Here is a 15,700-nt window from a genome sequence, read left to right as displayed (position 1 = left end):
CTCTTTCACTCTTTGGTTTGGGCATCCCCCTCGTCATGCTTGCTCTCTGTCAGGTTAAGATGGCAACTTGTGATGACAGTTTGGCCTCTGCAAGTTTAAAAAGGGTGACGCAACTTGTCCAAGCCTGTTCCAGTTATCATCATTGTATTGTGTTTGCAAGTTGGCTTCATTGATTTGGTCAGTTCTAGCTAATCATGTTTTTGTCACCCGTTCACACTTGAATTTCGTAGGATCTCTTTTCAGTGAGTAGAAATGTAGTTTTCAACTACTTACTCTGGAAGCTAACTGCTTAGACATGCCCATCATGTCCATCTTGTACTGGTCCCCAGCCAATTGCAGGGCACATACGTACAGTATATTGACAAACAGCAGTTCACACTCATACCCATGGGAGACGTACGGCCTTTAATTACCCTAAAAAGCATGTATTTGATGCCGGAATAGCTAGCTAGAAGTAACTTATACACAGGAAGACCAAAGTTGAAATTCAAACCCTGAAGCTTAGAACATACCAACCACTAGTACACCACGATATATACTTGATACATAAGCAAGCAATGCGGTAACCAGAAATAAGAAAAGAGTGTTCCTCATGGATAGAGACTGTTCTACTGTTTTCTTATTTCAAATCTTAATTTAGGTCCCTGTAAGGCAAGAGGGACTTCTCCAGATATAGCTGAGCAAAAAGCGTGGCTACTTCCAGTATAAGTGTGACAGAGTGATGTCCAGTTATGTTCAGGAAAACACACGCACAATAGACAACCACAAGCAAGCACACTCGGTGAGGTCTCCTTAATCACCGTTTTGCCGAGTGCTGGTTCTCCCTTAGAGGAGTTTGTGTCCCCTTGAACTGCTCTGACGGACTTTGCGGTGTGCTGCTAACAGTGCGAGGGAGAAAGGGAGAGAAAAAAGGGGAGGGTGGAGAGTTGCTTGTGGGAGGAGAAGGAGGAGGGAATGAATTGGAGGAAGGAGTAGCCTTCTCAGTTTCTGTATGTCCTGCTCGCCCTGGGCTACAGAGTGAGCGCAGTTGCTTTCCTCTCACTCTGAGAGGCAACTGCTCCTTTTTTTTTTTTTTTTTAACTTTTCTTTTTTTTTTAATTCTATTTTTTTTCTTCCCCTATCCAAGCCATCCATCGTGGTTTCTTCGATTTTCATTCAGGGGACCCGCGTGTCCCAGTCTTTTATTATTGTTTTGGAAACTGAGGCAAGTATAACATGCCGGTAGTTGGTGTCGCCTCCAAGCTCAGGCAGCCCTCCACAGTGAAGCCGGTACACACCGCGCTCCCCATCCCCAGCGCCACCCGGGCCACCGCCACCTCACACAGCTACATGGCCCGGCAGCAGGAGCTCAAGGCGAGTGAGGTCGTCCCAGTGCTGTCCTGCCAGCTGTCAGTCAAGACAGAGTACCAATCTGCAAGGACACCTGAGGCAAAGTCCAAGGCGGAAACTGAGGAGAGCAGGATCTGCAAGGTTGGTTTACAATGAGCGTCTCTTCAGTGCTTATAGCAAATCTCGATTAAGTTTTCCAGATTGGGTTGAGCAGGTGCATGTGCAGCTCTGGCACGGGGATGACTCACTACAGTGATGCTGTTTGCCTTGGTGAGGACGAGGGTTACCTCATCCTGATGCCCTGTCAGTATCGGTCGTTTGCAGGAAATAGGTGATGCATTTAGCAAAATCATTAGGATCACAGCCAGGGAAGTGAGCTGTTTTGTGGGAAGGAGAAGTACCATTTACTTGTCTGGGTATACTTTCTACTAACTGACAGCCAAAGCTTAGTCTTAAATTACCTAAAAGTGGTGCAATAGACCCACGGTGAGTTTTCCCTGCTGCGCAGATCCTTGCTTTGCTTTCTCAGGCTCTGGCAGAAGAGGCGTGGTCACTTTTCAAAAATCCCCGCCAAGTAGTTTCAGCGGCACCTCGTCACAAGCTGTCGGAGCACAAACTGAAACGCTCCCGATCCAGCCAGTCCGTCCGTCCGTCCGTCCGACCTCCTCTTCCTCTCAACGCTTTAAGACGTCCGGTAGCAAACAAAGCAGCAGAGATTCCTCGTGACTGGGAGGAAACGTGGGCTGGAGACATCAAAGCTTGGGTCAGCGCTCCCCGGCCTGCTTCTAAATCCTCACAGCATGGCTGTGACTGACTCTGAGCCTTTCGGGGCCAGTGTAAAGTGGAAAGGGGGGCCTGACAAGAGGGGGGGCGGTGTTTTATCATTAACCTGCTGCTGGGAAGAAAATTCACTTGCAGCTTGTTCACATAACTCCCTATAGCTCTTGTTTTTGGTTTCAGAGCTCCGGTGTGTATTTATACAGTTTTGTTGTAAGTTTGCGGTTTTGGACTGGTGACTAGTTTTAGCCATCATACTCCAGCAATTTGGTTTCAGTGAATTAAACCATTCAAGCTTGGAAATTGACTAAAATATTATTGCATGCCCCGTCCTGTCATTGTTGTTAAGGAAAGGGCGCTATGGAAGCAGAAATTAGCCTGCCTAATTGTGTTGTATGTCATCCTTCAATAACTTTCCTAACTTTAATAACTACCAGCGGTAACGGTACGCAAAGGTGACGAGGAAGGATTTATTTTTTATTGCTGTGATGATGTTTGCAGAGAGGTCCGCAGCAGGTCTTGTGCAGTCTTTCAAGAATTCAAGAAAGTGATTTTTAAGATGCGCTCTGCTGGAATCAAACCCTATCCCCGACTTGTCTTCCGAAATCTCCTCTCTGTGTTTGGATTCATGTATTTCACAGATTCCGTAAAAAGTTGTTGCAAAGTTGTGCGGCATTGTTGGCTCCAGGAGGAGGTGCACCTGAAGCAATTGCAGCTCATCTAAGAGGGATGCAATTAAACTGTCAAATGTCATCCATTTTTGGCACCGTTCAAACATGAGCTCATGTCAGCGGGATTACGCGATCCTGGTGTGTTGAGCGACACCTAAACCCTCACAATTCTACGAGCGTCGTCAGGCGGGTGTTTATTAAATGCTGGCGATAAAAGAGCAAAAGCGACTATGCGTTTATGTCCTGTTTTGATGGCTTCTACAGCCCATTTAGGCACCAAAGCAGATGGGCCCGAATTACTTAGTAGAACTGTTTGCATTTTTTGGAGTGATTGTTGCTTTTGTACACTGCCTACATTCTTTGGACGTATCCCTGTTAAATCCTCGTATGAGTTTTGCCTGTCAAAGGCTCATGCACGAAGGAGATGAGAACAAGGGCCGACGTAGGCTCCTACTGGTGTATTCTCTCCTCTGACAGCTCAAATTAGTCTCTAGCCTCTGGCGCTTCGTGATGACGAGCCGGAATGAAGAGCGTGTCTGAGTTGACTGGGCTTTAATGGAGTGTCCGTGCCACCACCCCTGATAGGGGCTGATCTTGTGCATCAAGGGTTTTTAGCTGTCGGATTGAATGCCGGTATTTCATCAATCTGTACTTTTTTTCTTGAGGCAAGCAAAGTCTTTTCAACTGTATATAACCTTTACCGGTGGGTGCGTCTTTAACTGTGAATGCCAGCTCATTGCATGCATGAGCCAAAGGTTGCTATTTGCGTTTGGCATTGAATGTTATCCTGGAACGTTGCTTGTAAGCGCGAGTACAAAAAGTATGTTCGGAAGTGCAAGTGCCAGATGCACTCACCCACTCACTTGAAAGCTTCCTGTTGATGATCTCTTGTGCTCCCAAAGACGAAGAGCATATGCAAAGTCTGCTGTATCATTTTTGATACAGCGGACATGAAATGACTGGTTTTGTGGTAAGAAGGCAGGCATGCAATATTGTAAACTTGACTGAGTGGGTAACATATAAACCTTTATTTTTTTTCTGGAGTACCCTCCAAAAGTCTTGAACTTTTTGCACACTGTATAATACTCTTGAAATATGACTTGCCCGTATGGTAAACTACAAACCAGACCCACAACTGTATGCATTCTGCAGAGAGTCAATGATTTTGTCACATTTGCTCTCAACAGACAGGCAATTAGATGTTCATATAGACCAAATCATAAATCACAGTCCAAACCCTACAGCCAAATCAAGTATTGGTTAAAGCAATGTCTTTAAAATGAATTCCTCCCATCCGATGTGCATTTATTAGCCCCGTTGGAATTATTTAAGTATATGCATGTGCCATCGAGTGTAGTTGAGAAGTATTCAATTTATGCATATGGGTAGTGCAAAGAAATTTTGAACGGTAGATCAAGCGAGAGACGGCATATTAATGTTTAAAGAAAATAACCCGTGATAGATTTATTGAGTCCATCATGCCAACATTCAAAGCATACTTGTACTGTCTCCTCTGGCTCAGTTGGGTCTAACCCCCTCCTCCCTCCCTTCTGTTTTAGTGGTTCTGACACTGCTGAAATAACAGAGGCAGCCAGAGGGGGCCAGCTCGCGCCAGCAGAAGGAGGGGTGGGTAGGATGGGAGCTTAATATGTGATGGGTGGTCTGCGTTGGAAGCTGTATCTGGAACACAAATCATGGAGAAGGAGTGAGCATCGCTACGGTTGTTCTTCAAGCCGTCAAGATTAGAGAAGGCTCTCAAATGACACCCTTAAATACTCCTGTGTTGTGTCCGGCCAATCAGAAGGCACGTATGAACAGAGGAGTCTATCCACGCGCACATGGTTAATTCTCCTCACCCACAGGTTAAAAAGTGCTCAATATGGGTTGAAATATTATCCTTTCCGATGCTTTTACTACCATCTTAAGGACGATATTTGATTTCCCTGCCGTGTGTGGGGACCTCGGTGTTTAAATGTTGGAGGGAGAAAACACAGAGTTGTTTGTAATTGAACCACACCGCTCAAAAATAGCCTCCCTGCAGACAAATTAAGACAAAAAAAGACATAAAGCTCTCCGCCAAACACATTTATGCCAAGCATTTCTAGGAAAAATCCTTGACGGTGCACCTTTGTTTATCGGAGTAATTGATGTGGTTAAAGTGCCTTCATTAAGGATACTGAGGCAAGCTGGCTTGCGCCACCTTGTCATGCGTTCCTGTGGCCTGAGGCTCAAGAATGCAATAAATAACAGAGATTGAAACGAAGAGGAAGCTCCCGCTGGCCTCTCGCTGTCTCGTCATATTTTGAGGTTTCATTCTGATGTTTGTGGCCTGGGAAAAACTGGCACTGATTGGACATGGCGAGGTTCCTGGCTGTCCTACTCCAACTGATATATCGAAACAAAGAAGAGTGATGACCAGCTTTTGTTTGGTTTGAATCAACCGGTTTCTTTATCCTGTACTGTAATTGTCGAATGATACAATTCACACGCGGGAGGGATTCTGGTTCAAATCTTGGCTCAGGCCTTCCTGGTACAGCACAGTGGTTGGGAATCGCTGATGGAAATGAATTCCACCTTCTACCTGTGGGTATTTGTTGAACAAGAAGCAAGTACATAAGAGATTGGCGATTCCCTCATGTCCATCAACACTCTTTGTCTTCCTTGTTTTCTTTGCATGGTCTTCATTCCTTTCTCAATCCCTCCTTTTCACTATGCCCCACCACCTCTTGTTTCCACTCTTGTCTACTGTCAGTCTTTAGGCTCTTTCCGATTGCCAGCATTCCTTCCCGTGTTTTTTTTTTTTTTTTTTGTCCTCTGCAAACAGGAGCCTCGCTTTATTCCACTCCCTGATATTTTCCGTGTGACTTTTACCTGTACACCCCATCTAAATGGTCAATGGGCTGTCACTTATATAGCGCTTTTCTACCTTGGGTGCTTGGGTAAAGCGCTTTGCACTGTACCACATCTACCTACTGATGACGCAGCATCAGGAGCAACTGGGGGTTCAGTATCTTGCTCAAGGATACTTTGACATGGTAGCAATGGCCGGGGATCGATCCCACGACCACTCTACCACTGAGCCATGTTGCCCCAGGAAGGCCATCGGTCATAAATTCCCTCACTCCTTCTGCCGATTGCCCTTCCGCTGTCAAATTTGTTTCCTTTGTGATCCAGCTCCGATTGCCAGCGGCACGGAGGGGGTTAAACACACACCTGGCCCATTTCTGTCAGTCCAGCTGTCAACTGTTTTCTCCTGAATGAACCAGTCACCTTTTCTCTGTCATTGCCCTCTCTAGTTGATCCTGTTTCTAATCTATCGGTGCATTGTGTGGAGCCGCGAAGCGTGCCACAACACATGCTTACGCAGTCAGTGTGTGTGTGGTTTTTAGGTATGCATGGAGAATGGCCGCTGATGTTTTGAATTAGGCCAGGACCGTGGCTGCGGTATTGACTCGCTGCTTCACACACCGCAGCGGTAGCGGGTCATTCGCCATCGACACAATTATCGCGTTCCTTTCGCACTTCGGACAGGGTTTCCTGCTCTGAGAAAACTTTCATTTGGAGGCTCTGAGAAAACTTTAATTTAGAGGCAACCAGTTCCTCTCATGAAAGCACTAAATATGTTTCTGGTCATAAAAACTGAAGGGAAAATGAAACGGCAGAATAATGTTCACCACAAAGCAGTTAAGAAAAACAACAGCAAAAGTGACTAAGTGGTTGTTTTAAAAGAATTTCCTTCCCATATGAATTAAATGTTGATTCTTAGCCACCACTCTGCTCAGGCACTTTTTACTCTTTCTCCACCAGGCAGTGCTCACAGTTGCACGGATTGTAAACATTTGCAATTTTCAACCCTTAAGGAAAGAGCCTGAAAGCTTCAGGAAAGATTTCATTGGTATTTTTGAGCAGATTTTCCTCTCTGTCCATCAGTAAGACATTTACAATGGCAGCTCCCAGGTGATTGCACCAGTTTCATAGTGCAACACTTTGTTGCTGTTGCCGGTCCTCTGGTTATGTTTGAAGGTTGAACTGTCGGCAGTTTCTGACCAATAATTAGAACACAAAGCCGTTCTCACATGCAGATGCTTGGATGTAAAGCTGGCTGTGGTGGCTTAGCGGGTGGCGGTTTGGTTCCGCACCCTCCCTTGGCATGAGCTTAACTGAACCTTTTTTTCCATTTTCAAAAATAGTGATATTTAGACACATCAGTACTCACAACCAACAAATATGATCGTATAATTTTCCTTTCTTCAATCCAGAGATGCTATCTTTTAAAGTTATTTTTTATGCATGCGTTCTTTCTGTCTGGACTATGTATCCCCCCCGCCCCCCATTAAACGGCAAGTGAAAGACATGATTCATTCATGCATTTTTGAGACAGGAGAGGAATATCAATATCTATGTGTGCTGGATTTTTTCTTGGTAAAGTATCCATACAAAAGTATTGGATAAAATTCTATTGTGTATTCACCTCTTGCTATAAGCCACAGAGCACCTTAGTTGTGTCTTTCAGTTGTATCCTTGTGAGAAATTATAGCAAGCACTGATAGATGTTTATAGTTGTAGTCATGACCTTGATTATTATGCACTTATGGTGCGGCCTAGGTTGACCCTGAATCCGCAGGCCAATTCTGGCCTTGTCTTTTTGGCAGCCATCACTCCAGTATGAAACTTAATTTGGAGCCTTGCTGTTGCTGAACAACAAACTATAGAAAACGTCTTTCCAATCGCAGTTCAACTTAGTACTGCTGTCTGAGATCAGAAGAAGTCACGTCAATCTTGGCCCTGGCTCTTCCTGGGTGGCTGAAATCGTGTCCCAGTGTGTGGTTAAGGGTTGTAAGTTTGTGAGTGGAACATTGTCAGTTTATTCTCTTGAACTGGGGTACAAGCATTAATCTGGATGGGGAATGCAGAACCACACGACAATTTCCAAGCATAAATATAGCACATGACCTTGTCCATAGTACATATTTTATCCAAACATCACACCATATGTGAGCAAAACAAGTCATGCACCAATGTGTTCACATCTTCACTGGTCAAAAAGAGATTTCCATTGAAAACAATTGCACTATGGTTATATTGCTTCCTCTGCTCTTCAAGTGCATTGAGCTTGCCCATAAAGTGCGTTAACATTATCGGAAGAACTGCCAGCCCTTGACAGTCTCTCTGGAGCTTGGAGCTTCATTCCTCCCTCTTTCCTTGGCCTCTCCACATGGCCAACAAAGCTCTGCTGTTTTGGCCAGAGCGTGTTTTCTCAGTATTTGTCTCCTGACACACAGACACGCACGTGTAATTTGGCTTTATTTACTGGCTGATGTTGTTGCGTTATTGCCACATAAAAGCCCACATTTACTTTTAACAGTCGTGTATTTTGTCGATGCATCTTGTGAGGTATTCTGGAGCCCCTTTCATTTTCTCTTTCAACCTGTTGGCCTTGTCATTGAAGGCTTTTGTACCGTTCCATATTTCCAGCCACGTTCATGCCTCGCAGATGTCTGCAAATCATTTATACCATTCGAGCTATAAATCTCCTCGCTGTCTTGTAAAATATTTCTGGCATATTTAATGGAGTATCAATGGTGAAGGAAAGATGAATTGACTCTTTTGGAAGGTCAGCGCCTCTGTGATGGTTTCAACGTTTATATTTGTGGCGGTCTAGAAACTTTGGGTGGATCAGCAAAGTTCCACTTCTAATAGGTTAAATGGAGCAGACTAACATGAAGACACTAAGAAGTTGTTGACAAGAGTTTCCTTGTATCTCCCACAATTCAGACGCTGACTGGCCACTCACCAATAGCTTGTCCAACTGCCCGCAGATGAAACCAAAGAGGCCTTTGTATCACTTGGTGCAACTTCCCAGTGCGGACATTTTTAAGAAGTACACTGAAATATGAAGCCCTTCGATCTGCCAGAGTATTTTCGAACATCTGTTTTAGGTTTTGTTCGATAGTGACTCAATATACTGTATTTGAAATTTGATTTCAAGACATTTCAACACTATCCATAGCTTAAACATCTTCTTCTAATGAATCCATCAAGCCCTGTATTGTACAACTTATCCTGTTCAGGGTCACCTGGACTTGCTACGAGTCAATCACATGATATGTGACCCACTACACTACCAACAGTTCTAATGTTCTACGGTCATGCACATGGCTGAAGAGTTGAGGGAAGCTGCAGGCAACTTCCTCAAATGGCGCCTTACTACCATACCCTCGTGTTTGTTCTGCTGTCCTCTGTGTAGACAGCAGGCTGGTCCACTCCTGGGGGACGACTGGGGCGCTCTCAAAAGAAGAGAGCCTGGTGAAAGTAGTAGCAAGAAAGCTGTTTCTTTAATCATTTAGTCCTTGTGCATTGGTAGGAGTTAACTTGCCGCTGGATTGAAAGCAGATGCAGGCACCTCATTCAGGTTTAAAGCCGTAATCGCCCTCAGCATCTGGCTGCCTCCTTTTCGCCTCATGGTGGGAAACGCTCAATGTAAGCTTGGGGCCGAGGTTAACGGGGGAAGGAAATCAGAAGGGCTGGGAAGGAAAAGCGTGAGTCTCGTGGGAGTGGAGAAATCGTAATAGTGGTGTCACTGGAATTAGGTACCAAAATATATCTCTGCAGGTTACAATAGTAGTCCAAGTGTTAAGTGCATGAGAGCAGCAAGAAAGGAAGTGAACTGAGGGTGGAGTTCTAAAATCATGCCAAGATAGTCCTGCGGTATTGTGAGTTGGATGGAGTCTTGACCAGGTGATTAATTGGGGAATTCCTACCAACTTTGTATAATTGACGTATGGGAGGACTTAACAAACTCCGTGAAAAATATTGTAAACTGTTGTTGATGTATACTTAATGTTGGTTTTCAAAGGTCCTCTTTACTGCAAGGGCAGCCCTCACCTCAGTAAAATGTTTCTTAATGGCTTCCACATCTAAGCTGCTAAGGTAATGTGGCAGAGCCCTGGGAATCAAGATTCTCTCCTCATGATTTGCCGCTATAAACTTGCTCAAGCACACCACTTGCCCAACTTTTTTTTTTCTTTTTGGCCAACCTTTGATTAAAATCCTTCCATCTATTCATCACTGGAAATGTGCGAGTAGATTTGTAGAAATAGGAAAGCCACGCACTGAACGTTGCCTCTTCTTCCCCTCACTTGTCCGGCATACGAAGCTGGCTGATATTCATTTCCGTGAGCCTGACAGAGTCCATTAGTCTTTGGTGGGAGGCTTTGAGTTACAGTGTCGAGGGGGTAAGAATCTTTTGGCACGGGCAGCAATATAGTGTTAGTGTTATACAATAGGCCAGACCATGAAGAGGAGGGGCAGGAAAGAGGGAATTACCATTGGACTGTGAGTATTAGAAGTGTGGGAAAGATGAAATGCCTCACTTGGACAGTCTGTTTGAATGCTGACAGTTGCGAAAAGGAAGAGACTGACCTGCGTCCAATCATTCCATTCCCAGCCAGTTATTTATGCATCACACCTACATTACATCAGTAATGCACATCCGAGGCAGAGTGCCTTTAAATTGACTGTGGCTGGTGGGTCACACCTACGCCCCGTCCTTCATCAGGCCGTTGGACTTTACCTGGCAACCGCTCGCACTGCTGCTCATGGGATTCTCAGACTGTCTTCTGGTCAGTCCCATAAATCATTTCCAAGGTACACTCTTGAGAGAGGAAGAAAGGGTCGAAAGGTCCATTCCCACAGCCCACAAACCTCCACACGTTGACGGATATCTGGAGAACGCTGGTGGTGGCCACACACCTACCTTGAAGGCTTCCTTTTAGCCTCTCAAAAAGTAGGTTGCCAGAATACAAACTATTGTTCTTGTTCCGAACAAGATGAATTACTGATTTTGGTTCTGGTCTAAAATAATTGTTATCCAGGTCAATGACGGCATGACCGGTGACTAAAAATCCTGGTTTCCCCTAACTAACCATCTCTAACCGGGCAGTAATTTAATGCCAAAGTATACCGTATACTGCCTGAGCAAGTCAGCAGCAAGTCACAGACGTGAAAGAGATACATGTAGATAAATACGTGTGTGGGTGTGTGAACCTCCGTTTCCCAGGTCTCTACGCTTGGGAAGTACTTGGCATGGAATTCAACATGAGTTATCGACCTATTATGCCAAGCCAGAACAGAAAAACACACATGCCATTTTCTTCTATAAATATTATAAGGTGTTGCTTCCCCTGAATTAAGTTTGCCCCATCTGCCTATATTTTGAGGCTTTAAATTCATAGCCTTACCCATTCTTTAGTGTTAAGCATTGGCTGATAGGTCAATGCTCAAAGGAAAAGGGAACATTTTAGCTTCCATGAGTCACTTGTGTATAAAAGGTGACAGAATAGTGGATACATTTTCCATTGCCCTCCTCAATTCTTCCCAGCTGAAGCAGCAGTTATGGCTCATTTACCGCTCTCCGTCTGTCCTCAACACTGGACACTTTGGCCCAATATTCTGGCCGGCAGCATAAGCCACTCAATGTTTTCCTTGGAAGTGGCAGCAGGTCCGGCGAGCACCGTCATCCGTGTCAAGTGGTGTGCTAACTTAGTAAAAGTTGGACGGCTGAGGTGCCGCTTGACACGTGCGATTGTTTCAAGTGTTGGGCATAGAGGCTGCATTCCATCCAGAGGTCAGGAGAGCTGTAATTACGGAGAAATCTGTTTAAATATTTGCCCATATTTATTGATATTGAGTGACATGCAGAATTACGGCCCTCTTTCGTCCATCTGTCCCCTATTTTGCAAGCAAAGGCTGCTGCATGCAGCCTGTATTATACTTCTATATAGAATGTTTGCTCCGTACTTATTGTTTACATCAGTCAGCTGCTTGGAAACTTTGTACAGCCATGGTACAGCCATGCAAATACTGCTGTCAATGTTGTCTGTCAGTGATCAACACTGCACTCAGTATACTTTAAATGCCTCTGGCTGTACGGATTTAGGCTGAAGCGCAATGATTTTCAGCACCGTATTTGGGGAATATACAACATATCTTCCAAGTGTGCAATGAAGTTATTATTTTGAGTATAAACACTGAGCTAAATCTGCCCCATAGGTGTTGAACTGGGACCTCATAAAACTACCGGCCAGGATTTTAATTTCCCCCACATGGACTCAACTTTTAGTGGGTCATTCCGTTGTAGTTTTCTTGGTGGGAGGTCAGAACGTCCAACATTCTGGTCTTAATAATGCAGAGAAAAACAAAGTCGCTAGGTTGGGGCGTAGAGTTGTGGGGGGGCTGCGTGAAATATTTAGGCGCATTCAATGAAATATATACAGTGAGGGCAGGCCGCAGTGTACCACATTGCTGAAAGAATGAGCGACAGAGCATGACCAAATACAGCATTGGAGATCTGGCTTCACTCACACTCAGTACACTGTGTAACTTTCCCGATGTATGTTCTGCAGATGTTGCTAAATTCTCTTTTGTATATCTTAAAACAAGTGGTGTGTTTTAGCATTCCAAAAGGGCCGAAACATACAGGTGTTGTCTGCTTTCCGTCCACACCTTATGCACAGCAAAGGTGTGTATGCAGCAACGTGTTTTTCAATGTCCGTGTTTATTAGGTGTTAGATGCATCCTTATTGTCAATAAGTACACTATGAAATGTAGAATCCCAGATCCTGGGGCACATTTCACGCCTACATCAATTTCAATGCAGAATAATAAAGAGCAGTGCCGTTTCAAGCTAGAGTTGGTCACGTTGCCATGGCAACCATGCATCCGGGCCAGCTTGGACAGCCCACTGATTGACAAATGAATGTTTGATGTTTTAAATGCGGTGTTGCCACAGTTATCTTGGGGAAAGTAATCCGATTACTCCTGTACAACAAAACTGATTACTTGATTTTAAACATAAGTTTGCAAGTTACATTAACAAGTTACATCAACCAGGATACATGTTAACAGACACAAATTAAAGGTTGACACAATAACACGATGTGTTGCCCTATAGTATTAGAATTTGTGTGTGACATACTTGTCTTGTTGTTGCAGTTATGTTTTATTTTCATTTTTGAAACGCCTCGACTTCTGTTGGACGACTAGTAACAAACAAGGACTAGTGTAAGCAACTACAGTCTAATTATCTGTTTGGAAAAAATAATGCTTGGGACGACTCTTTAACCTCATGATTATTTTTACAAGACCACCAATAATGCCACTTTTCAATATACTTTTCTCTTCCAACTCCACCAAGCCATTAGTCAGTAAAGTCAATGTGCTCCACAGCCCCCCATCACATTTATTGATGGGTTGTGTTTTTTGGGTGGGTGCAGCGGGTTCAATTCAGCTGCGACCATAATCGTCTCAGTGGTCAGCAGTTAAACTGCCGTGAAGGGCTTATGTTGACTGTACAGAGAGACCAATCAACTTGTTTTACTTGGCTCTCCCACCAGAACTGATTCACAGCACAGTTCAATTCTGTGGGTTTGCAGATTAGCTTTATTGCAACTGTTAGTGATGAGCAAAATAACAATGTCTCTAACAACCCTACTTTTCCATTTCACCCCCTAATGATTGGTCAAAATCAAAACCACAGTCTGTGTCTAATAGTACACATCTGGATAAAGTGAGTGCTTCTACTGCAGTTTGTCTAAAATAGAAATTGTGGGTGTCGATTCCTTATACGTAAACACCAAACAGGAAGGAAAAACTGGCAAGCGTAGCACAGTTTCCTCAGTGAAAGTGAGCAGTAGAAGTCATTATTCGATTCATTCCAACTTTGCAGTGAGATGTTTTCTTTTGCTCCTGTTTGAAAAGGCCTCACACCACACAACAATTAAGATATACTGTGCTGGCAAAATCCAAGAATTTGTTGCCGCGTCTTGATTTTATCTCACGTCTGGAAGCTTGCAGGACACTTTTAGTGGCTTTGGCTCTGCTTTGAGGTCACGAGGGCTCATCTGGACATCTCGACAAGCAACTAAGCAGTCTGTTCATTTGCACTAGGTTGTAAAGGCAGATTAGACTAAAGGATAGCATGCTCTGCAAATTCTGAGAGCACCGAGATAGCTGCCATTGCTTTATTGCTGACGGACTGCTAACGCTTGCAAAAAAAAAAAAAGGCCTGGTTGAATTCATAATAATTTTATGTTATTGACTTTTCCCCATAGTCACATATTAACGCTACATTTTGCAATAGTCAGTAATGGAAAGAAGTGTGGCCGCGGCTAGAAAAGAGAACAATTTAAGAGGCTGCTGTGTGATTTGTAGATGTCAACTGTGTGTGTGCGCGCGCGCGTGTGTTGTGTGGTGTGGTGTGGTGTGTGTGTGTGTGTGTGTGTGTGTGTGTGTGTGGTGTCACGGTGTGTCTGCTGGAGCTGTCTGCTTAAAAAAAAAGCCACTGGGATGCAACTTGAGTTTATGGGCTTCGATTCTCCATCCAGAACTCTTATTCCGAGTGTTTCCGAGAAGACGTCTGGAGGTGTATTTCAAAGACAGCTGCGGAATGTGTGCGACTCTCGCACACACCTCGAGGACATGAAGGTGCGCCAAAGAAGATACGCCACCAAGGCAAAAAGCAGAGCTGTTATGATAGATGTGAAATATGATCTCCCACAGTGTCACTTAGATATGTCGTGCAGTGTGTGCAGACAAAATAAGATAGAGCTCAAAGACCAGCCTGGCACTTGGAGTCATTGTCAGCGAGGATGCCAAAGAACCACGTTCAGCCTCAAAGGCAAGCGTACCATTTGTGGTTATCCAGTATGTGTGTGTGCTGAGAAGCTGGCGATGTTGACATTCTCCTCTCAGCCATCTCCTCTGAAGTTCTCTCAAGTGGACGGCTTGGGTTGCTCACCGTCCCACCTGCGCTGTCATTACAAAGCTCCGTCATAGTAAGCAACTCATCAGCAGCTGTCAGGCTGCCTCTAGCATCCCTCCTTTGCTTTGATATGCACGTTGTTGACCGCATCATCAAGGACATTGACGTCACTCGTAGCGTTCCTTCCACTCCACACGGCAACCTAAATAAACAAACAAAACATCCACTGCCTTTGTCAGGGTTCAATGCAATTAAAATACAATTTCCCCATCTTGGTCCAGGATGTGGCTTCGGTTCGCCGCATCCGTAGAGGTTTCATTTGAGACCTTCAGGAATCCTGATGATCTGGAATGACATTCGAGCAAAGCAGAGGTCTTGGTTATATCCAAGATAGTCTCACTACATGAATTGATGTGTTGATTTAAATTGATCGACTAAGCATGGTTCTTTTATTGGCTATAAACGGCTTTCTCTTGATGTTTTGTTTTGTTTTTTTCAGTTTTTGAGTGTGATTACGGAGAAGTTGAAGTGCGCCAACTCTGCAGGGATGTGGCTTAAAAATGTTGGGAACAGTTGACCTAAGCTTATTATCTTATCATATCTTACTTATCCAAGGACTACAGCTGGGACGTACGGGCTTAATGACGAAAGGGTCTGTTGTATTTCACTTTGACGTGATAAAATTCCGGTCGAAGTCAATTTATTGAGGGCACCAATGCCATTTTTTTCAGGACACTACAGCAGTCTTGAACCTGCACCACGGGCCGGTTTTCCAATGATCAGTTTTGACGGACAGGCAATCTAGTTCCTCGCCACCTATCTCAAGGTGCCACTGGTATGAAGCTTTACAGACCATCTTATTGTTGTACGAACAGTGTGTAGAGGTATGAAGAGTGTCGCATTGTTGGCCAGATATTTTACCGCTCAACAGAGTGTTCAAGTCTGGGGATGGCGAAGGATGTGCGAGTTGAAAGTCCTCTGTAAAATTAGTGGTTAGTCGACTTCAAACATGAAATGTCGAGTAATGAATAGTAGCCAACTAATCGGTTCAATCCCTACTGGTGCTGTTAAGCAGTCCACTATCACATCAAGGGCCTTGGATAACACCGCTTTAAATAATATGACACAAAAAGTTTAGGTAAAAGTTAAGATAACACACTTG

At 44.3% G+C, this 15,700-nt stretch overlaps 1 protein-coding gene across 12 annotated transcripts in view; it reads left to right on the top strand.

The window, feature by feature from the left end:
- Window positions 1-15,700, top strand: part of nav3 (neuron navigator 3) — a 217,769-nt gene that overhangs the window by 113,746 nt on the left and 88,323 nt on the right. For 6 of the 12 annotated variants that reach the window (XM_086022782.1, XM_086022781.1, XM_086022791.1 and 3 more), the window contains exon 1: window positions 958-1,470. The exons of 3 other annotated variants lie outside the window; for them this stretch is intronic. In XM_086022782.1, the coding sequence (XP_085878908.1) occupies window positions 1,216-1,470 (255 nt within the window). In that variant the 5' untranslated portion in view covers window positions 958-1,215. Of the gene's footprint in view, window positions 1-953; window positions 1,471-15,700 lie in introns of those variants that run through there. 3 more of the 12 variants (XM_086022790.1, XM_086022783.1, XM_086022787.1) reach the window with 3 other exon arrangements.

The sequence above is a fragment of the Filicampus tigris genome, chromosome 22, assembly GCF_054856515.1.
Source record: "Filicampus tigris isolate MCC_2025a chromosome 22, RoL_Ftig_1.0, whole genome shotgun sequence".
Lineage (NCBI taxonomy): Eukaryota > Metazoa > Chordata > Actinopteri > Syngnathiformes > Syngnathidae > Filicampus > Filicampus tigris.
This window is presented reverse-complemented; position numbering and strand designations above follow the sequence as displayed.